Below are 24,334 nucleotides of genomic sequence, written 5' to 3'. Positions count from 1 at the left end.
CTCTTTGAGGTCCTTCATGTTTAGGGTCTTCAGATAAAGTACAGGATGCTCAGTTAAAATTGAATTTTCGATAAACAATGAATAATTTTTTTATTCCCCAAGTATTGCATGAGACATATTTATACTAAAAAACATATTCACTGTTTATGTGAAATTCAAATTTAACTGGGTGCCCTGAATTTATATTTGTTAAATCTAGCAACCCTACTCTTGCTGGACTTGCATAGGAACCACTGGGGAGGGGGAGACCATGCCAGAGCCCAGGCCTCTTCCTGGGAGAGAGGCAAGTGGTTTTGGAGGTGAGGGGATGGAGGACAATCTGGGAATCTACACAGAGGGAGTAGCCAAGGCTTGGGAAGCTGGTGCTGCTGATGGAATCTAGGGAGGCACATAAATTGTTATCTTACAACATAGGCCTATGGATTCAACAGTGGCTTCTAGGAAGAAATCATGTTTAAACTGAAATATGAGGACAAGCAGAAATTAGCTTGGAGAATTTAGGAAGTAGCCCAACCTAGATAAACAGCAGGCACTGCCCAGGTGCTAGAGAGAGCACTTCAGGTTTGAGTCACTGCCCCCACCCCTCTTTTTACCTGCCCCTCAAAAGATAGCTCTTCAATTGAGGTTGCCTCTACAACCCTTCCTAATGCTCACTGCAAAATTTTCTTACATATTAAATTGTCCCTAAGTTTGTAAATATTTCCCACTTATGTTAGGTTGAAATTGAGGAAAGCCTCATAGCTCTCCCAGGAAATTGGGTGTCTCCTGCCTCACAGTTATCATGTAGGGCAGGACTCTTCTGGGTCATGTAGGACTTTTTCAGAAGAAAATCCACACTTTGAGGGATTGTGGAAATATTGAAATATTTTCTTCTTGAAAGTTAACTGGTGCTTCTTCAAGCACATTAATTGCCCTATTCATCTTGATCTCTGACCTGAAAACCACTGAAATTCTCCAGTAACGAAAAAAAAATTGACCCAACAGGAGGCCTCTGGGACCCTTGCATTGTGGTCCTCGTTCATTCCAATTAGTCAGTAAACAAGATAGATACAGTCACATCCTCACAGGACCTCTAGGCTCATGGCCATCTAAGGCTACCATCTTATTATGCTTGGATACGATATACGGCATCACTGCCAAGACAGTCACAGCATACAAGAAGAATGCGATCAGCCACCAGAAGATCAAACAGACCATTTTGGGATCAGTTGAAGCAGGAGTGTTTTAAGATCAGAACTGTCTTCACAGGAGCTAGGGAGCCCCCATGATCTGGATGCATCCAAGCAGAGGTTGGATGACCACTTTGTCAGACTTTATTGGAGGATGTTAAATCATTGGCTGGGAAGACAGGTCCTTTTTAAATATGAGATTCTATAATTCTATCATTCTAAATTGAGGGTCAGTAAACTACAGACTATAGGCCAAATCCAGCCTCAACTTATTTTTAAAAAGATTGATTGGAACACACTCATGCTCATTGATTTTCCTATCACCTACTTTTGTACTACAGTGGCAGAGCTAGGTAGTTACCACAGAGACCATTTGATTTCAAAGCCCAGAATATTTACTAGCTTCTCATTTATAGAAAAAAGTTTGGCAACCCCATTGTAAAACACTCCTAAAATGAATTTTTTGATAAAGCAACCAACCAGTCACTTCTCATTTACCTGTGTCATTAATCCAGATGACATTGCAACCAGATTGTTTTTCTGAAAGATATTCATACCTTTGTTTAGGATATTAGTAAACAATAGTCAGGTGGTCTCTCTGAGTCAATATGACTTCTCATACTGTCAAATCCATAACTGGGGAGGAAAGTCAAGCTTCTGAGATGCTCTAACATGCCTTTCCCCCCACTCCCATCCTGAAGACTGTACAGCAAGCAAAGCTGAGAGCTGATATACATTGAGCTCCTGCCTGCACCACGTTGAGATTTACATGGATGATTGCAGTCAATCCTCTTAGCAACTTCATCTACTGTATAGAGGAAGCTCCTATTGTTTGTGGGTCACAGTTGGTAAGATGAGGGCTTAGGGAAACTCCAGGACTTGCACAAAGTCATCTATTGAGCCAGAATGTTGCCTGTATTTCAATTCTGAAACCTCTATTTTCCATCTATATTTGTCAGTCTAGCAGTTGAGATATTTGAGTGACTAGCAAAGCAAGAACAAAGTTGAGGGACTGAATAGACTCACAGTCCAGGCTTTGCTCTTAATCTCGTATTAAGATTATCAATAAATAGAAGAGGCAATGTGAACATTTCAATAGATGACCCAAAGCTCCAAATTCTATATAATTCTGTGATAGAAGAATCACTTCACTTAAATTGCTTGTTTTCACCTTAACTTATTCATGGTCATTTCAGGCAGAAAGAAAAATGGTGGCAATTTTACTTTGCTTCTTCTCAAAGTTTATCTGAATATCCCATTGTAAAAGAAGAAAAGATTGAACGTGAGACTGGTTTTATGTTACCTAATAATGAAACAAATTTAGAAATATGAAGTCTGACAGCAGTTAATCCAGAGAGACCAAATGCAACTGCTTTTATTCATATCTTCCTTAAGAAGGAAGTTACATGAGAGGGAAGAAGTGGAGACTGAGAAATGAGGACCTAAGAGAAATTCCACTGTGTTTCCAGTCCTGTGTGTGCAAAGCTCTTCATACTAAACTGTTTTCGGCTGAAGGATAATGCAAGAGGTACTTTTTATATTAGGCTAATGTTATTTGGGAGCCTGAAGGCAGATGGGCAGGGGAAGTAAGTTGGTCCTAATGCTCAATCTTTGTAGAGCGTAGCTTGGAGGATAGACGGAGAGGAAACAATGGCTCTCAGGGCTTACTCTGTCTCCTAGACTCTTCAAATGACCAATAACAGATGCTCAAGGAGAATTTATTTAATGGATTGATGAATTAGGCTTTCACTAGAATGTCCTAGAGAACTGTGTTGAGAATGATGTTGAGGCAACTTCAGGGCTCAGTGGAAATCAAGGGTATGACTGCTCAGTGATGTCTGCCATGACATGGAATAGGAGTGTGGAAGCCTACAGGCTAAAAAGGCTAAGCTTTTGCCACATCAGGGTGTCCTTCTTCTTTTTCTTTTCTTTTGTTTTTCTTTTTCTTTTCTTGTCTCTTCTTTTCTTTTCCTTCCTTCCTTCCTTCCTTCCTTCCTTCCCTCCCTCCCTCCCTTCCTCCCTCCTTCCTTCCTTCCCTCCTTCCTTCTTTCCTTCCTTCCTGCTTTCTTGCTTTTTTTTTTTTCAGTGTCTCACTATGTTAGCCAGGCTGGCCTTGAACTCCTGGGCTCAAGGGATCCTCCTGCTTCAGCTTCTTGAATAGCTGAGACTATAGGCTCACACCCTCAAACCAGCTCCTCTTTAGTCCAGTGGAAGTACCACCTCAAATCACTGACATGTGCCCTCCAAATCTAAATTTGCAAACGCCAAAGAGAAAAAAAAGAGCAGAAAGGGAATAATTGATGATGAGAAAATGGATCAAGGAAAGTGGAAGAGAGAGGAAGAAAAAGAGTGCTAATAGAGAACAGAAATGAAATGGCTTAGGCCATCAAATTCTGGCCTAGCTTTTAATGGGAATATGCAACACTTCACATGGGCCTCCTGTTTTCACCCTCCAGATTAAAAGAAGTCATGAAATCACTATGTTCTTAGTTTTGTGGTCAGATCACCAAATGATCCTGGTGGAAAGAAGAGCCTCTGAGGGGAAGAAGCTGACAACGCAACTCTTAAAACGTCAGGCTAGGAATCAACTGTTCAGAAAGGAAAATACTGCCACTTTGTTCACTGATACTTTCCAGATTTTCCATAACAAAGTTTACTGCAAAGTCTTTAAAAGCCATAGTTCTCTGATCTACTTAGTAATTATTTAACTATCAGTTTTCACACTGGTTTCCTAGATTCCTGCTGAAAGGGAATTGTCCCAGCAAATGCAACTAGACTTTCCTCCCCATTTTAGACCACAGGTGAAATGCAGAAGTAGGAAACACCTGGATTAGTTCCAAGCCCACACAGAAGCGAACCTCAGATATGAATCACGGTTTGGCGCTGAATGAGATGGTGTCAGAAGGTTGCACGGGATCAAACAGAGAAAGAAAGCAGATGTGGGACTTCCTTCTTGCCTCTTTTTGGAGGAAGTGAAATCGCCGTTCAGCAACGCAGATGCAAAGTTTTTGTAGACAAGATGCCTCTTTCTTTTAGAGATCAGTGTTAGCCACAGGCCATTACTCCTCAAGTGTGGCCATCTGGGGAGGTTATGTGACTGCATATGCATTCTAGTACAAGAAAAAGCAAAGGAAATTTCTGGTGAACAGAATAAAACAGAAAAGTTGTGGGTAAAACGCACTGGTCACCACTTCCTCAAATGTGACTGTTATGAGCAGTTCTTCTGCTCCTGGTATGTAAAATTAAGTTAAGCCAAATTTCCCATCATTTGCACTTCTCCTTTCACTGTTTCCCAGAGAACTGGAAAGAGAACTTCCTTGAGCACAGCAGTCACATAATCCATAGGCTTTGGGTCATTTCAGGAATATAAAAATTCCAGAACTAAGTTTTTTTGTTTGTTTGTTTGTTTGTGTTTTTGACAGTCTCACTCTGTCTCGCAGGCTGGAGTGCAGTGGCACGATCTCGGCTCACTGCAACCTCGAACTCTTGGGTTCAAGCAATTCTCCTGCCTCAGCCTCCCAAGTAGCTGGGATTACAGTTGTGTGTCACCACTACATCTCGCTAAATTTTTTGTATTTTTAGTAGAGATGTGGTTTCTCCATGTTGGCCAGGCTGGTCTTGAACTCCCGGCCTCAAGTGATCCATCCACCTCGGATTCCCAAAGTGCTGGGATTACAGGCATGAGCCACCCTGCCTGGCCTGTTTCTTTTGTTTTTTTTTACATGGTTGTGCATTGGTTATTTTCCTGAGCACAAAAGTGATGATTACCCAATACCCATCAGTGTTTGGTACTTAATAGGCTCTGAATACAAATTTCTCGAGTTAATAAATACATGCTCATTGTTGAAAACTCAAAAAACACAGAAAAGAGGAAAAAATTAAAATAATTTAGAAAAACCTCTCAACCAGATGTAATTACTGTCTATGCGTTGGCGTACATCCCTCTAGTTATGTACATAGTTGGGGTCATGCTGAATGTTTATCATTCTTTTTTTTCATAACATTATTGTCAGAGATATTTGAACCAGAATAACTCCATCTCAAATAGGGGCTGGGTAAAAGAAGGCTGGGCTGCATTCCCAGAGGGTTAAGTATTCTAAGTCATGGGATGAGATAGAAGATCGGCATAAGATACAGATACAGATCACAAAGATCTTTCTGATAAAAGAGCATGCAGTAAAGAAGGCAGCCAAAACCCACCAAAACTAAGATGGCGACAAGAGTGAACTCTGGTCATCCTCATTGTTCATTATACACTAATTGTAGTGCATTCGCATGATAAAAGATGTTTCCACCAGTGCCATGACTGCCAATTTCCAGAAGTTACCCTGTATAGTCTAAAAAGGAGAGGAACCCTTAGTTCTGGGAATTGCCCACCTCTTTCCCAGAAAACTCATGATTAATCCACCCCTTGTTTAGCATATAATTAAGAAATAACGATAAGTATCCTTAATCAAGCAGCACATACTTCTGCTCTGCCTATGGAGTAGCCATTCTTTTGTTTCTTTACTTCTCTAATAAACTTACTTTCACCTTACTCTGTGGACTTGCCCTGGTCCTTCTTGCACAAAGTCCAAGAACTCTCTCTTGAGGTCTGCATTGGGAACCCTTTCCAGTAACATTATGGCATAAGAATTTCTCATGTTATTAAAATAGTTTTAAATAATTGTGATGGCTATACAATATTTTGTCTTATGGGTACAATGTAATTTTACCCTTGTTGGCTCTTTCCGCTATTTTCAATTTTTTTTTCCTATGATAAAATGAGGACAAAGGCTATAGAATAAAAAATACAGTGACTAGACGTCTGGAGACATAGGAACACCTGAATATAGAACTGTCTGTATTAACCTTGCTTGTATTCTCATTTCAGGAGAGTGAGCTCTCAACAGGGTCTACTAAAGAGAAAGCAGAGGGTAACAAATTGTCAGCTTGTCTCCAAAGCAGTGTGAGAGTATTCTAATTTTGATGAACCATCCCAGAAATAGTTTGAAGAGAAGTATGTAGGTATTTCAACAGACTTATTGGAAGTACTCAAGGGCATTCAACTCTCATTTTTCTAATTCTGGGATCATGCTGCTGAGGTATAAATTTATGGCTAACTGATTTATAAATTAACTAGAACATCCTGTGCAAAGATTTGGTTCTTTAGCCAAATACAGACTAGGCACTGGTTCATAAATTAATCCCTCTTAGGTGGCTGGTGTCACTTCCCAGAAGCATGATAACTGTGGCACAAATAGAACCAGAATGGCCAGGTGTGGTGGTGCATGACTGCAGTCCCAGATTCCTGGGAAGCTGATGTGGGAGGATTGCTTGAATCCATGAGTTCTGGGCTGTAGTGTGCTATGCCAATTGGGTGTCTGCACTAAGTTCAGCATCAATATGGTGGCCTCCTTGGAGCAAATCACCAGGTTGCCTAAGGAGGGCTAAACGGGTCCAGGTTGGAAATGGAGCAGGTCAAAACTCCTATGCTGATTAGTAGTGGGACCATGCCTGTGAATAGCTACTGCACTCAAGCCTGGGCAATAAGCAAGACCCTGTCTTGGAAAAAAAAATATACCTGGAATGCAGTATTTCTAGATTTATAGAACACCATCATGGTTTTGATAATAACTGGTGAAGCCCAGCCTGGGAAGCAAGATAACTAGCCTCATTCTTTCTAAAAACACTTCTTTGCTGCATTAATAACCAACAGAGGAATTCAACTCCTTGGAACCTTCCTTCCAGGATGCATACAGATGATGGTGTAGTGATACCTGTGAATTGCAACATGACTTTTTCAGTCTCAGTACTGTATCTAGTTCATGGTATAATCTTGGGAATGTTAAGGATGCAATTGGGAGCTTCACTAAGTCCGCTGGATTCCCTGGCTACCACTAAGCATACTAAGACATAGCCTAATTGTCCCAAAGAATTAACAGAGTTGGGTTTCAATCAAACCTGTCACCATTGTTTTAAATTATGGGCTCTAATAGAGCTGGCATTGGAACTTGAAAAGAAACTCATGTAATTATATTCTTCTAATGATATAGCAAATGAATTTTTGCTTTTAGAAAAAATATTGGGTAGTGAAGAGCCACATTCTTTTTTATCCACCTAAACTGATTACACACACTTAGCAATGGAACAAAAAATTAAAGGTATAACAGGTACCAACTTCATGCAAAATGCACACACACAGAGGATATATAAATGTGTGTACACATACACATATGTTCCTTGGCCCCTGTCTGCTGTTGATAAATCAAAATCTAGATAATAGTGTGGTTTTGTCTTGAACATTTCTATCTGAATGAAAACAACACAGTGTAGGAGTTCCTTGCCCTCGCTTTGAATGCTTAGGACAATGCAAATTGGGGTTTCCCAGCATATTGCAACCGAATCCTCTTCAGGCCCTGTCAGCTGTGCTCCAGACAATGCCATCCCCAAAGACAGAATTGCTATGGTTCATAACAGTAAAACCCACAGGACAAGTGTCCAAGAGTTTCACTCCTTTCTTTTGTGGAAACAGCCTCCACCCTCAGGCAAAGAGGAAACCCAGAGTTGGCCTTGACTAACAGCTTGCATAGGTATGGTGGAGCCAGGGTGTTTCAGTAAGGGTGGTGTGGTCATTTGCCTCTGCATTTATAGTAAAAGAAAACTGATATTGGAGTCCCAAGAGACAGCAGTCAGGGAAAATATGAAACATCAAGTCCAAGAGAATGAGCAAAAAGCAAAGCCAAACTTTCTGGTGGAGGAAGCAGTAGGGTGTGGGGTCAGGATTTTTTTCTAAGTGCACACCCCTGCAGCAGAGTAACCAGCCAGAGCTGGGGGAAAAATTAGGATAGCTACCTGTTAGGCATGTAGGGCTGTGTTTGCATGTTTAGTACGGCATACATTCTTCAAAGACCTGATGGTCTTTAATATTCCAACCAACTCTCGTTTCCCCATTTTGTCATTAAATTAGCTTAAAGAGGAACTTGTAGCGTTTAGAGAACTCATGAGTTTTCCGCTTCATCATCTGCTTCTGTTTTCTCCATCTTAGTTTGCCCAAAGCTTGCTGGCCACTGTGTAGGGCTGGTGAGTGGCTGGGGCTGTCTGAGCCATGAACAACTTCAGGGCCACCATCCTCTTCTGGGCAGCGGCAGCATGGGCTAAATCAGGCAAGCCTTTGGGAGAGATGGACGAAGTTGGAGTTCAAAAATGCAAGAATGCCTTGAAACTACCTGTCCTGGAAGTCCTACCTGGAGGGGGCTGGGACAATCTGCGGAATGTGGACATGGGACGAGTTATGGAATTGACTTACTCCAACTGCAGGACAACAGAGGATGGACAGTATATCATCCCTGATGAAATCTTCACCATTCCCCAGAAACAGAGCAACCTGGAGATGAACTCAGAAATCCTGGAATCCTGGGCAAATTACCAGAGTAGCACCTCCTACTCCATCAACACAGAACTCTCTCTTTTTTCCAAAGTCAATGGCAAGTTTTCCCCTGAGTTCCAGAGGATGAAGACCCTCCAAGTGAAGGACCAAGCTATAACTACCCGAGTTCAGGTAAGAAACCTCGTCTACACAGTCAAAATCAACCCAACTTTAGAGCTAAGCTCAGGTTTTAGGAAGGAACTCCTTGACATCTCTGACCGTCTAGAGAACAACCAGACGAGGATGGCCACCTACCTGGCAGAACTCCTGGTGCTCAACTATGGCACCCATGTCATCACCAGTGTCGACGCTGGGGCTGCTCTTATTCAGGAGGACCACCTCAGGGCCTCCTTCCTCCAAGACAGCCAGAGCAGTCATAGTGCCGTGACCGCCTCTGCTGGACTTGCCTTTCAAAACACCGTGAACTTCAAATTTGAGGAAAACTATACCTCGCAGAATGTCCTCACCAAGAGCTACCTCTCAAACCGAACCAACTCCAGGGTGCAGAGCATTGGAGGGGTTCCTTTTTACCCAGGCATCACCCTCCAGGCCTGGCAGCAGGGTATCACCAACCACCTGGTGGCCATCGACCGCTCTGGCCTGCCGCTGCATTTCTTCATCAACCCCAACATGCTACCTGACTTGCCAGGCCCCCTGGTGAAGAAGGTGTCAAAGACAGTGGAAACTGCTGTGAAGCGCTATTATACATTCAACACCTACCCTGGCTGCACAGATCTCAATTCTCCCAACTTCAATTTTCAGGCCAACACGGATGATGGCTCCTGCGAGGGGAAAATGACCAACTTCTCTTTCGGTGGGGTTTATCAGGAATGCACTCAGCTCTCAGGGAATAGTGATGTCCTCCTCTGCCAAAAGTTGGAGCAGAAGAATCCACTCACTGGTGATTTCTCCTGCCCCTCTGGCTACTCCCCGGTGCACCTGTTATCCCAGATCCACGAGGAGGGTTACAACCACCTGGAGTGTCATCGAAAGTGCACCCTCCTCGTCTTCTGCAAGACCGTGTGTGAAGATGTGTTCCAGGTGGCAAAAGCTGAATTTAGGGCTTTTTGGTGTGTGGCCAGCAGCCAAGTACCTGAAAACTCAGGACTGCTTTTTGGGGGCCTCTTCAGCAGCAAGAGCATAAACCCCATGACAAATGCACAGTCATGCCCAGCCGGCTACTTTCCACTGAGACTCTTTGAAAACCTCAAGGTATGTGTTTCTCAGGACTATGAGTTGGGAAGCAGGTTTGCGGTCCCCTTTGGCGGGTTCTTTAGCTGCACAGTTGGGAACCCCCTGGTAGATCCTGCTATATCCAGAGATTTAGGGGCACCGTCTCTGAAAAAGTGCCCCGGGGGCTTCAGCCAGCACCCAGCCCTCATCAGCGATGGATGCCAAGTGTCCTATTGCGTCAAATCCGGGCTGTTTACAGGAGGGTCCCTGCCCCCTGCCAGGCTCCCACCTTTCACCCGGCCACCCCTCATGAGTCAGGCTGCCACCAATACTGTCATAGTGACCAATTCTGAGAATGCGAGATCCTGGATTAAAGACTCCCAGACCCACCAGTGGAGGCTGGGAGAACCGATAGAGCTGCGGAGGGCCATGAATGTCATCCATGGGGATGGTGGTGGTCTGTCAGGAGGGGCTGCAGCTGGGGTCACAGTGGGGGTCACCACCATTCTGGCTGTTGTTATCACCTTGGCCATCTACGGCACCCGGAAGTTCAAGAAGAAAGCATATCAGGCAATTGAGGAAAGGCAGAGTTTGGTTCCAGGCACTGCAGCAACTGGAGACACCACTTACCAAGAGCAGGGGCAGAGTCCAGCTTAAATCTCTCCCCGAAAATGGTTTCTCTCATCTCCAGTGTGGTCATTGCTGACCACTCTGTTTTCCTAAGCATTGAAATGGCAAGTGCAACCAAAAGTAGGTATATTCGTGACTTCTTGTTTAGGTCTCTGGGCCAGGAAATTCATACTGTTACATGGATAAGGTTGGGACTGGGGAGAGGGAACAGTTGGGACTAGAAGCAAAAGTGATTCTGGGACTAAAATAGGAAGCAGATGTCCTTTCCCAATGTGTGTTGCTGTCTTCACCTGAATGCATTTGTGTAAAAATAGCGGAGGGAGAATGTGAACATTTGTATTTGGAAGCTATGAATTTACTCTGAAGTTTGCAGTTGTTTCCAATTTGTGAGCTCTAAGAGTTTCTGCCTGTAAGAACTACTCTCCTTTTATTTTGATTTTTAAAAAGCTGTCTGAATTTCACACTCTTAGAGCCTGGAAGAGCCCTGAAAAGACACAAGTCTTGCCTGGCTACTGCTTTTTAACTTTGAGGGCTCTATGTTGACAGACTGTTATCTCCTCTGGGTGACCTCAAACATCTGAAAAGAAAGATGTTGCCTGTGCCAATTCCACTTTTTCCAGCTGCCCCTTGATGAACACTCCCTTATACCAGACCACTCTTGGACTTCTGACTGGTGTCATCAAGTCCTCAGAAAATATTTTAAGTTATAAACTTCTACTAGTGGGTCAAAGAGGAAGGGATGATTTGGAGACAAGGAGTAATGAAAGATGGGTAAAAACTGGAAAAGATTCTGGTGCTAAGTACTACCCCTTCATCTTCCATGGATGGTCCTTACCTTTCCTGTCCTCCTGTTCTATGAACACACACACACACACACACACACACACCCCACATTTCAATAAGTCTTCATTGTTCTGGGTCCTTACCTTTCCTGTCCTCCTGTTATATGAACACACACACACACACACACACACACACACACGCACACACATACCACATTTCAATAAGTCTTCATTGTTCTGGGTCCTTACCTTTCCTGTCCTCCTGTTATATCAACACACACACACACACACACACACACACGCACACCACATTTCAATGTCTGCATGGTTCTGGGGGTAACAAAGGCAAGAAGTTAAAGTAAGACCACATTTGAGTATTACTTACTCTGTAGAATCAAAACAGAGTAGTTAACACCAATTATGCAAACTACTTTTTTTTCCAGCAGAAAGGGAGCTGACATGATCAAATCCATGTTTTCAAATGAACTGAAAAAGGCATCCAGCACCACTTATAACACATTTATTTCAGTTCCAGGCTGACAGCCCTGGGGCATCTAGCAGGATGCATAATCGTCATCTGGTGAGAGTTGGGACTTTGCTTAATTCTAATACCAATCTCTCCTGATTGTCCTGATCCCCCTACAATATTTTTTTAAATGAATCAAATGTCATTAATGAGTTATCTTCTGTGGAGGATGACTGTTCTCTTTGTTAATGTTCACAATCAAGATCTTGGGCTGAGAAGAGGCCCTTCACCCAAGGAGTGTGAAGTATCACAGCGTGTGGGAAGGTGGGAACCAGGATACCCATTCATTTCCAACCGAGACACAGAGAAGTGAGTCACAGAATTTGAGCCCGCTCTCTTGACTGCCCAGCCAGAGACACTGATTTCTGTAACCTCTTCACTTGATCCTGCCTCTTAAGCATTAAAACATTCTCCTAAACCTCTGAGTGTTTTGTGGGTTCTGGGTGTTTTGTACGTTTTAGCCAAGCTAACCACTTGTCTGCAAGTACTGACTTTCCTATGAATTCTTTGAAGATTATTGAGTCAGAAAGGAAAAATATAGCCCCAAATTCCCAGGCTTTTAATGCATTACATTAACTGCCTATTGAAATGAGAAGTTCTTCACAAACTTGTATACCCACTAACAAGATTGCACATAAATATGCATTAAAGTATATACTAAGAAACCCTCTGTCCAACGGCTCATGCATATGAAGTCCGAACATGGGAGTTTGCCAGTTGCATTCATCAAGTCGTTTTGCGGAGTCAGATCCCTGATGGAAGAGCTCACAGGCTCTGCCTTCCAAGTCCTGGGTTCCTAACTGGTGACCTTAGGCTGGGGTCTGTGGGGAGACCAACCCTGGCTTCCAAGAAAACCACATTCCATGGACTATCAGAAATAGACACAGATTTGGGTGACAAAGGTGGCTCTGTATTTGCATTTTATTTTTGTGTTCTTGTCAGTTTGGGAATGATTAATATTAAACATTTATTTGAGAAACAACAGCCTGTAAATAATTTAAACACACACCATATTGCAGTCAGGCAAAGAGACCTTTAAAAGTGAATATTCGTGATTCTAAAAGTGTTTTTCTCCCACACGTTCACTTACTCATTTTCCCAGCCATGTGGTCTGTTCCTTTAGGCAAACAAAGAGTCTAGCCAGGTCAAATGTGTGGGTGGGTAATATGTGGAAAATTTGTTTTTAAGTGGTTGGGGAGGGACTTCCCCCACCCAGTGGCAGGGCTTGTGGTTGCTTACAGACTCAGGGAGGTAACCCAAATCCCTCACAGATAGGTGCACTAATCTACAAACAGCAGAAGGCCAACAAGAGTAACAATTTTGTGGTTGTTCATTTGCCATTTATTGTTCTGCAAAGACACCTCATGAGCACCAGGTGGCGATGTCCTTTCACGGAGCAACACCAAAGACTTCAAAAACATTCCAGTTACAAACAGAACAATTCACTTAGGACATTCACCTGCCTCTCCCAGAACCCCCAATCTAATGCCGGGGACCACAGAGAAGGAAAGGGGTCAGGGGTCCTTTCTTGTACCAGTGAGTCTTCCCCCAGTTTTCTCATGCACCCAACAGTGCAATACCAAGACGAGTACTTTTGACCAAGTATAAAACCACAGAGAAGACCAAAATGTACAAAAATGGGAAGAGAATGAAAACACAAAGGCACACGCAGCCACAAATACACAATTAACCTTTTAGGGGATGAGCATCTGACGAGGTTTGTCTCCAATCCAATTTGTCATCCCTGGAGACTCAAGAAGGGAGAAACTAGGCTGCTGGTGCTAAGACCATGAAAGGGAAGGCATGGAATCCCCTACTTGGGCCAGGAGAGCACAGCAGAGCTTCTAGTGGGAAAACACTCTGTGTCAAGGTAGTAGATGCACAGGGCTCAGCTGGCAGGGTTCTCACTGAAATCTAGACTGCACCTTTCCAGGTTGGCACAAGAGAAAGGGCAGAGGAATGCTCCCCGCCTTGCCGGGCACAGTGTTAGAAAGGAAATTCAAGATCCCTACTGCCCAGAAAGCCACACAAGAACAGCACGAGGATGAGGTAGCCCCTACTGGGCATCTGCAGAGAGGACAAGAAAGGGGGCACAGACACAATCAAAAGCCCAGGGGAAAAGGCTTGAAGGTATGAAGTCGACCTCTCCAAGTGGTATTGCCACAGGCACAGCGGCTCCCTTTCCATCTTGAGTCTTCTTCCTTCTGCTCCTGGCCACCCCCTTCCCCACCTATACCTTCTTCTCCCTGATGTGGGGAAACTGATCTCTCCCCAGTGCCTAATGCCATTTTGAAAGTCTGTCTTCTTTTCTTCCCCACCTCCTACTGCCTCATTGTGTCTTTCTTCCCATGGACCCTCAGCCTATTTCTGCACCCTTGCGGCCAAGAAGCTCAGCAGATACTTCACCAGTGTGCGAAGGTAGAGACGGCATGAGGCTCTCCAAGTAATCTCTGGTACATGGTAACCTGACAAAGGGCATGGGTGTGACATTAAACACCGCAGGGATGTCTCTTCCATTTAGTTCAGGTGTTTCCTTCCTAACTATGGCAGGAAATTGCCCTGTGGTGCAGTAACCTTGGGACCAGTCTCCTGGTCTGCTGGTGAGATACAATGGCTGCCTGCCGACAGGAGACACAGGGACAAGGATGGCAGAGCAATTCCTCCCATCAGGGCCCCCTCTGGTGGAGCTGATCAACATCCCTGTAACCATTTGGAAAGAGAGCAAAGGCTCAGCACCAGCACATCCACAGAACTGGGTGACAGGCAGGTGAATCGACTGACAGGCAGGTGAATCGACTATCCACCCCAATGTCAAAATGGCTGGAGGCCTAACAGCAAGCAGCTATGGGGCTGGCTTTTATGAAAGATTGGCCTCCGGTTCCCATCTAAGTACCATTTTTGAAGGTTCTCTTGTTTCCATTTTTCTAGCATCAAAAACCTTCCAAATATTATGAAATATATATGCATATATATATATATATATACGTCAAACCCCCAAAACATGAGGTATATAAATTCAAATTAGTATCCAGAGGAACTTCCCCCAAACACATAGTTCAAAGAACCCACTTTCAAAGGGGGAATTGGGTTTCCCTTCTTGATCCCCCCTGTTCTCCTCCCTGGCCCCCAATTCATTCCTTACTGGGAGACAAAGGCAATAAGAATGTTGGGGAGGAGATAGGGTCTTGGGACACAACAAGATGCAGATTGGACCAGACCATATTGTGATCCCAACCCCATTAGGAATGAGCTAAAGAGATTCTCTCCCTGCTGTAAGTCAATCTATAATAGATGAGGGAGATGAGGGACCCAGCAGCTCTGGGCTCTGATTAGCAAATTTGCATGGAAACAGATTGAAGCCTTCATAGAAACAAGACTGGATGGAGATGAGCTCTGATCCAATCTTGAAAAGAAATATAAAAGGATGAGTTCAGCCCTCACCTCATTGCATCTCCCCAGGCACAGTTCTGTCTTCATTGGGGTTTCAGTTCACTACGGGATAGGTTGGCAACAGGTGAGGAACGTCAAAGGACCACAGACTGGCTGTTGGAGCCCCATCAGAACTGGGGTTTGGCATCTTGCAAAACAGAGTGCAGGGACATGACGGGCCTTCCCTTCAAGCTGGCCCAGCAATGCACACACGCCCACACACACACGCGCATGCACAGACACAGAGGGCACAGAGCCCAGCATGGGCTCCACTCACAGTGACTCGATGAAACTCATGGAATCTTTGAGCTGGTCTAGAATGAGTTGGGAAGAAGGCTGTGGGCTCCTCTCCCTGAGGACAGTTCAGATGCTCAGTGGGATGCAGGCTCTGGTTTGATCAGAGAGGGGCTAGAAACAGCATCATGGGATGCCACCCCAAAGAGGAACCCCAGAGTCCATCCATCCACATGAGAGAACCAGATGCCTCTTTGGACAGGTCAGAGCTGTGAGGAGGAGAGGAGGGCCCAGAGAAGCCAAGGACTGTGATGACAGCAGAATGTGCTCCCAGAGGCTTTTCCTTCTCCGACCCTCTTGGGAAGAAGTGCTTCCTTGCTCTACACCAAGGCATCAGTTTCTGATGTCACAGCAGTTTAGTGATTCACCCCTTTGCCCACCCCCCAACCTTGCACAGTGAGAGCTCCCTGCCTCCAGCAGAGGGAGAATAGCAGAAACTCCAGTCTCAAAGCAGAGTGGAAGTAGCAAGAAGCCGGCTGAGGCAAGAAACCCCGGCTTCCCAAAGCCAGGATATGGAGTGCCTAAGCACTGCCCATACCCTAGGTGTGCTGACCATGCCCCTACTTGGGAGGTGGGGTAGGGAGGAGATTCCTGCCTACCCAGCACCAAAAACTCCATGGGAACAGACCCAGGATGGCCCTCATCCCATCTCCCTTTGTGTTGGATGAGATTTATGAATGATGTCGCTATATTCAGTCTGGCTCCCACTGTGGTTGGGAGGGATGAGGGATGGACACAGGGCAGGAGGGGAGGATAGAAAATTGGGAGGGCAGGACACCAACTTCTTCTACATTGACTCACTCTCCTCACTTCCTGTCCTGCAGTCTCCATGGCCCCTCCCACCTCAAAGCTTTTCTGGCCTCAGTCCTTCTCCTGGGCAGTGCTGTCCTCAGAGATGCCCTGGGCAGCCAGTTCAGCCAGCACATTATCCAGGTAATTGGCATCTGGGTAGCCATGGCCAGTGAGATTAGAGCCAAACTCTGTCTTGTGGTGGACCTCATTCCAGATGACGGTGTCTGACTCGCCTGTGGTGCTGGAGGTGCCAATGGCAAAAATGAGGCGGCGATCCCAGGCCACGAGCAGCAGCTTCAGAACCTAGAGGGACAAAAGTGGGACATGAAAGGCAGTCAAAGACTATCCCTTGGACGGTAGAGAATCCTCCCAAGGGCCCCATCCCTTCCTGCATCATGATACCCTAAGCAGCCCAGGGGAAAGAAAGAGATTTGGACTTGGAGTTTGGGAGCTACAGGCTGAGTCCTGGCTCTGTCACTGAATAACTGTGTGACCTTGGAGAACTTATAGCACCTCTCTGAACATTAATTTTTTTTATGAAATGGCAATGGTACAATCTGCCTCTAAATGTTGTGAACATCTTACTGGACACTCCATGAAAAGTATTTTCACACCAGTGCCTACAACGCACTAATTGATAAATGTTATCTGCCAACATAACAGCTGCATTTTGAAAGACAGGATCTAGGAGTTGAAGGCACTTATGATCTGAGAACTTCTGAAGTTCTGCCCTTCATTACTGCCACCACTACCTCAATGTAGTATTAATTCATCCAAAGCTGAAGCTGTGCACTATTTTTCTAGTGACATCTTGGAGCACTCTGACTTTCTCGAGGTGAGAAAACTGAGGCTCAAAGAAAGTTTTGGGGCTTGCAGAATGTTCTAAATCAGTTAAATTAAAAAAAAAAATGTTTGTTGAGCAAGACTAGTGGCTAATGCCCTGTTCCAGGCCTTGGTCAGAGTAGTGTCCAGCATGAAGAAAAAGCATCCAGTGAAAATGTCTTGGGTTGAAAACTGAACTACTGTAAACATGGTATGGGCTGGAGGAGAGGAAACCATAATAGTATGAGTAATAAAAGCAGACATTAGAAATATGAGCTGCTATTTCCTGAGTGTTTACTTTCTCAGTGTTGGGCATTGGGACATATAATCGTTACAGTAATCAGATGATATAGGTATGCCCATGTGCCACACATAGTGACATTTTGGTCAATGACTGAACACATATGCAATGGTGATCTCACAAGATTACAATAGAGCTGAGAAATTCCTATTGCCCTGTACTTACTATACTGTACTTTTAATCATTATTGTAGAGTGCACTCCTACTTATTTACAAAAAGAAAAGTTAACTGTAAAACAGCCTCAGGCAGTTTCTTCAGAAGGTATTCCAGAAGAAGGCATTGTTATCATAAGAGATGACAGTTCCACTCCTGTTATTGTCCCCAAGGCCTTCCAGCAGGATAAGATATGGATGTGGAAGACAGTGAGGCTGATGATTCTGCCCTTAGTAGGTCAAGGCTAAGGTATATGTTCGTGTGTTCATTTTAAACAAAAAGTTTCAGAAGTAAAAAAAAAAAAGTTTTTAAAAATAAACAAGCTTATAGAATAAGGATTAAAGAAAATATTTTTCTACAGCTGTACAATGTGTTTGTGTTTTAAGCTGTGTTGTTACAAACAGGTGAAAAGTTAAAAAAGTTAAAAGGTTTTTAAATGGAGAAGTCACAATAAGCTAAGGTTAGTTTATGATTGAAGAAAGAAAAGTAGTTTAATAAATTTAGTGTAGTTTAAGTGTACAGTGTTTATAAAGTCTTTAGTAGTGCACAGCAATGTCCTAGGCCTTCACATTCACTCACAGATTCACCCAAAACTACTTCCAGTCCTGCAAGTACCATTCATGGTAAGTGCCCTATACAGATATACCACTTTTATCTTTTATACTGTATTTTTACTGTACCTCTTCAATGTTTAGATTCACAAATACTTACCATTATACAACTACTTATAGTATTCAATAAAATAACATGGTGTACAGGTTTGTAGCCTAGAAGCAATAGGCTATACCATATTGCCTAGCTGTGTAATAGGCTATTCCATCTAGTTTTGTGTAAGTACACTCTGCCATGTTTGTATGATGATGAAGCTGTCTAATAATAATGATATCCCTGTCATTAAATGACAGAAAACTGGACTCTCATCATCCCTCTCAAGGAAACAGAGGCTCAAAAGGTAAAAGACTTGCCTTGGTCTTATAGCTAGTAAGTGGCTGGGGGCGGTGGGGTTAAGGGATTGATTTCAGGACTGCCTGACTCCATAGCCCATGGTCTGAATCACCACTCTGTTGACTCTCAGATGGGAATCAGTCTAGAATTCATGGAGGTTGCTTCTGAGCTGAGTAGTAAAGGAAGGGAAGGATTTGGGGGCATATCAATAGAGAAGGATGTATAGACATAGTAAACAAATATAAACCCAAGGCATGGATAAATTACAATTGCTGTCACTATGCTGTGCATTTTACAAATGATATTTTCATTTAATTTTTCCCACATCCTGTCCCTACAGATGGAAATCATCACCACTATTTTACAGATTAGGAAACTGAGACTTCAAGACATGAAGCCACCCAGTTCCCACAGCTAGTAAATGGCAGAAATGGGACTTGAACCCAGGCTGTTCTGGCTTCAAAGCCCATCCTCTAATTATACTTCAATCTACAAGGAAGCCCAAGGTTAGGGTCCTGGAACAGCAGATGTGAAGGATAAGGATGAGAAATTGGTGTGAGGAGAAGGTTTAACTCACACTGTAGTAGGTCTTGTATGTCAAGCTGAGAAGAGTGCACTTTGTTGTTTCTTCATTTTATTTCTTTTACACCCAAAAAGCTTGATTCTAGAAACTGTTTGAAACTAACCTGGTAGCAGGTAAAAGATGAAGTCTTATCTATGTTGGCAGTGGCAGGGTTAGAAGAGGAGTCTAGTGGTTTGGAAGGCAGTGAGCGCAGGGAGGAATGAGCTAAATGGATGCAGTGGATAAGAACAGGAGTCCAAGAAGGTTAATGTGCCCATCTGGGTACCAGGGACTCTGAATATGTCATTAACATAAAGAGGGAGGCCTGGAAGAAAAGCAGCTCTTGGCAACAGGATTCTAGTTTTAACCGCAGGACTTTACAGTGGAGGCATTTCGCCAACAGTTGGGATGTAGCTCCAGGGCTCAAGCACAGAAATCTGGCTCTTCAAGGTAAACAGTATCAGGGATGGTCCTGACCCCTAATCTGGGGACACTGCACTCGCACATCTTCTCAGTGTGGTTGATTTTCTATTTCTTCCAAAATACCTGCCTGCCACCTGTAGGGGGAGACCATATCTATACCCTTTGACATGAAACCCAAAGTGCCTCCCTGTAGAAAGGTCACTGTCCCACCCCTTATCTGGCTTGCCCAGGACTTCTTGGGGCCTGTGAAGGGTGAGTGGAAGTAACAAGCATCCAGGGGCTCTAAATGGGATTACACACTTCCGCTTGGGTTCTCTGTTTGTCCTCTGCCCCTTTCCATGGGAAGGGCATAGGCCACAGAAGGGCTGCTCCTTCCACCTGGCCTGCAGAACAGGAAGACACATGGAGCCGACTGAAGCTGCTGCTATGGTCTGAATATATGTCCTCACGAAATTGCTATGTTGAAATCCTCACCCCCAAGGTGACAGTATTAGAAGGTGGGTCCTTGGAGAGGTGATTAGGTAATGACAGCAGAACCCTAATGGATGACATTAGTGCTGTTATAAAAGAGGCCCCAGAGAAACCCCTTGCCCCTTCTACCATGTGGGGACACAGTGAGAAGGCACCATTTACAAACCAGGATGGGTTCATATGAACAAGTCCTAGCCAGACACTAAACCCACCTGCGCCTTGATCTTGGACTTCTCAGGTTCCAGAATTGTGAGACATAAGTGTCTATTGTTTATAAGGCACCCCGTCTATGGCACTGTGTTACAGCAGCCAGAACAGACTAAGACACTGACCCACAGCAACAGCATAGCCATAGCTGCTGACATGCAAAGTGCATGACGAATAAATACTTGTTGAAGTAAGCAGCGGAAATTTGGAGAGAAAGCTCACTAAAATATATCTTGTCTAATATTCCCCCCAATACTCCCTTTAGATCAATGGTTCCTACTCCTTTTGAGATCGGGAAAGATTTTGAAAATCCAATGATTTTCTGGCCTCATCCATAGAAATACAAACATAAATTTTTTATTCTAATTTTAGAGTTCATAGAACCACTGAAGCCTAATCATGAATCACTAGGAATCCAGAAACCCAATGATTGTTTTCTCTGCCCTTTTGGGAAAAAGTCAAATAATATGAAAGTACATACAAAGAAAATAATCTACATATTAAGATCCCTATCCCAGACCAGTGTTTCTCCAGCTTCAATGTGTTGTCAGATCAGCTACGCATCTCGTTAAGATGAAGTGGCTTCTGGTTCTGCATTTCTATCAAGCTCCTATGTGGTGCCACTGGCGCTGGTCCCAGGACCAGCGTTTAAGCAGCAGGGCTCTAGACACAGGATCTTAAAATAGATGATATTGCCACTAATACCCGAGAGAGGAAACAAACTGATATGGTTTGGCTGTGTCCCCACCCAATCCTCATCTTGAATTGTAGTTCCCATAATTCCCACATGCTGTGGGAGGGACCCAGTGGGAGATAACTGAATCATGGGGGCAGTTTCCCCTATACTGTTCTCGTGGTAGTGAATAAGTGTCACAAGATCTGATGGTTTTATAAGGGGTTTCCCCTTTCACTTGGCTCTCATTCTTTCTTGACTGCCACCATATAAGAGTTGCCTTTCATCTTCTGCCATGATTGTGGGGACTTCCCAGCCACGTGGAACTGAGAGTCAATTAAACCTCTTTCCTTCATAAATTACCCAGTTTCATTTATGTCTTTATTAGCAGCGTGAGAACAGGCTAATACACAAACTAAATGTCCACTCCCACCCACCTAATTCTAATCGTAGCCACCCCACCTATGGTTGACTCAAATTTGACCTTGTTACTGTGTGCATCTAGACTTAAAAGAGACACAGTTCTCTTTGGTCTGTGCATTGTAAGAAGCAAAACTTTAGGCCTTGACATAGAAGTAAACTGCCCGATCTATTCTAAAACCTAGTTCTATGTGGAAACTTCCGGTCTTACTTTTCTCCCTTTCTCGCTGTCCGGAAGGTAACAGTGTCGTGGGAAGCCTCGGGCGCTGAAACTCTTCCCAGGATTCGGGTGTTCCGGTCCCTGAAAGCAGAAAGCAAGCAAGCAAATGGCATTTTTCAAAATATTTCTGATAAGAGCGGGGTTAGGCTGTGACTAATTTCAATAATAATGACAATAATAATTCCCATAAAGCCTCAACAGAGAACAGACCCAAAAAGCACTGTGAGTGGTCATTTAGCACGTGTTTCTGTGTCCTTAGACCTGGGTTTGGATGCAGAGCTGCTACCTCCCACTGCATTAGCTGGAACCCTCTCTTGGGGCTTTTGTTCCCCATCTCTCTAACAGGAATGATGCAGAGTCCTTCCCTTATGGGGCTGTTATAAATGTTAAGTGAGTGGTGCCTGATGAGTAGTAAGAGCTCAGTAAATGTTTAACATCATTGTCCAGCATCTTCATCATCTATTGTCTTACAAAAGAAGAAATCTGCAGTGCAGAGAAGATATGTTGTGGCTTCTGTAATATTAGTGGCTCTGCTAAAATTGAAGCCCAGGTTTCCTGAGGCACACTCTGGATTTTTAACTACTCAGAATAAAGAAAGTGCCTCCAAGCTATGAGCCATGCCAACAGAATTTTCTGAATGATTCTTGTGGATTTTCTCCTTTGTCCTCATGGGTTTTTGTTTGTTTTCTTCTTTAACAATAGGAATTGGGATAGTCAGGACTAAAAATCTTCTAACAGCATTTCAACTATTGCCACCCAATAACCTATTAAGTAGGCAGTCTCAGGCCACTTGGTGAGAAAAAAACTGAAGCACAATTGAGTGAGAACAGGTTTCCTAATCAGTGACCAGAATGAGTCCACAGGCTTCTTTGAGAAGCTCATGAAAAGCGGCAAATTTTCTCCCGGTAACAATGACCAAATCCCCTCCTCCCCATACAAAGGTTTGTCTATAATTTCTGAGGATCCCTGACCCCCTGAGGGATGGAACCCTCTTTAAAAACCCCTTCTAGATTCAACCAGTATAAAACTGATACTTCCATGCAGCTCTTGGCACAAGTTCTCACGTAGATGATCAGCAAATACGTCCTGCCTGAATAAATGAACGAGTGTGGAAGAACAAATGAATGAAAAAACTGCAAGAAAAAAACCCAGATTTTTCTTTTTCTCTTATTATGGACCATGGTTCCAAAATGATAAGAAATTCTGTGGCTTTCCATTTTCTTAAATAGTTAACATGATTCAAGATCACCTATGGTTTGACATGGTAAATGCAATGGGGTCTCAGAGAAGGGAGCAGTCACCGTGAGCTGAAAGAAGCAACAACGCCTTCTCGGAGATGCAGAATCCAACATTTATGAATTTGACATTTACAGGAAATCACTACAAATTTACAACCTTCCCATGGCCCCGGCTGTTTCTAAATCAAGTTGCCTGACTGAAAGGCCAGTTCTAACCACGGCTTTGACTGCTCCTGATCTGCCTTCGACTGCCGCTTGTGTGGCCAGCTCAGACGCCTGCCTGGCACTGACCCAACACGGCTGTGCCCTCCCAGCTCGTTGCTAAGTGGAGCAGTCACGACTCTGCCTCAGCCCAACCCAGAGTTTCTCCCCAAGGGAATAGTTCTCTGCAGTGAATGCAGAGCTTGAAGGTCTCGACTCCTCACAGAAGCACATGCCTGTGTGGTCCCTGGAAACTTGAATGACATGGCACTGAGTGTCCTGCTACTTACACTCAGGGATGAATGTAGATCCTAACAGTGGAGAGCTGCATTTCCCTTGATACGAGCTTGGGTTTTTCAGGAGGAGCCACCGTGGTACCTGTCAAGGCAGCATGCACCACCTGTATCCCCTAGTGTGGGCTCTCTGCTCTTTAATCCTGGAGGAAATGGTAGCCCCACGTTTGTCTTTGCAAGCTTCAGTCTGTTCTACTGCTCACCAGAACATCGTCTGTTTCTCCCAAGTCCTGTTTTTTCATTCATGTCTGTATCACCTTGACTCACTGCCTCTGAGACACTCCAGAAGTCTCACCTGACCCCATATCCAACCATATCTCTCTCTTCCTTATCCCGGCCTTCCCTTGTTCGAGCCCCATTCCTAGGGCCTGGACTGTGGCAGTGGTCTTTTAATTGGTCTTCTTTCCTCTGGCCATCCCCGACTCTTTTGCCTGACTAGCCTTCCTAGAGCATAATTCCATTCACACAATGGTCCATATTCCTAACTGCACATCCAATAACTGATGATTAAAATCCACGACCCCCGCCCTGGTATTCAATGCCTTCTATGATCTGGCTGCAACCTCCCTCACGGCCTAGTCTTCTCCCTCCATCTCCTTCATGCTTCCTCCCTCTACTTCCTTGCGAGTCTTGAGCCCCAAATTAAACCCTTCCTTCTTGCCCTTTGATACTCAAATTTTTCCTCTACAACCCTCTTACCTACTCCCACTAAAAACGTTCTCCTCCATTTTTTAAATGTCTTTCTAGACTCAACTAGACAATTCCCTGCACTAGAAAGTCTCCTCTAACCCTTCCAGAGAGACAGACAGATATAAGCCCTCCTCTTTACCATGACAAGCAGGACCTAAAATGATGTTGACGACCAGGTATTGAGCACCTTGGTACTGTGCTCATTCTTCAATACGCATAGGCAAACGTTATCTGCCATTCTCACCAAACCTCTGCCAATTGGGCTCCTGGCTGGGCAGGTGAAGAAATCAGGCTCCAAAAGGTCAAGGGCCTGTTGTCTAAAACAGCTGTCCCCAACCATTTTGGCCCCAGGGACTGGTTTTGTGCAAGACAACTTTTCAATGGACCGGGGTGGTGGGGGATGGTTTTGGGATGATGCAAGAGCATTAGATTTATTGCACACTTTCTTTCTATTGTTATTACATTGTAATATATAACAAAATAATTACACAACTCACCATAATGAAGAATC

At 44.1% G+C, this 24,334-nt stretch overlaps 2 protein-coding genes across 2 annotated transcripts in view; one reads left to right on the top strand and one right to left on the bottom strand.

Moving 5' to 3' along the window:
• Positions 1–8,127: 8,127 nt before the first annotated feature.
• On the top strand, positions 8,128–12,113 carry MPEG1 (macrophage expressed 1). Its single transcript, XM_508450.9, has one exon. It carries the CDS (start codon positions 8,257–8,259, stop codon positions 10,405–10,407), a length of 2,151 nt encoding a protein of 716 aa, XP_508450.1. The 5' UTR covers positions 8,128–8,256; the 3' UTR covers positions 10,408–12,113.
• Positions 12,114–12,597: 484 nt separating this feature from the next.
• DTX4 (deltex E3 ubiquitin ligase 4) overlaps positions 12,598–24,334 on the bottom strand; it is a 35,990-nt gene continuing 24,253 nt past the window's right edge. The window contains exons 8-9 of the mRNA XM_009440478.5: positions 21,393–21,482; positions 12,598–16,506 (exon numbers count right to left, since the gene is read on the bottom strand). Of these exons, the coding sequence (XP_009438753.2) occupies positions 16,273–16,506; positions 21,393–21,482 (324 nt within the window). The 3' untranslated portion in view covers positions 12,598–16,272. The remainder of the gene's footprint in view (positions 16,507–21,392; positions 21,483–24,334) is intronic.

This window comes from Pan troglodytes, chromosome 9, assembly GCF_028858775.2.
Source record: "Pan troglodytes isolate AG18354 chromosome 9, NHGRI_mPanTro3-v2.0_pri, whole genome shotgun sequence".
Taxonomy (NCBI): Eukaryota; Metazoa; Chordata; class Mammalia; order Primates; family Hominidae; genus Pan; species Pan troglodytes.
Note: the sequence above shows the minus strand (reverse complement) of the source record. Positions and strands in the feature narration are given on the sequence as shown.

Coding starts and splice junctions, on each gene's coding strand:
- MPEG1 (XM_508450.9), top strand. CDS start 8,257: ATGAACAACTTCAGGGCCACCATCCTCTTCTGGGCAGCGGCAGCATGG.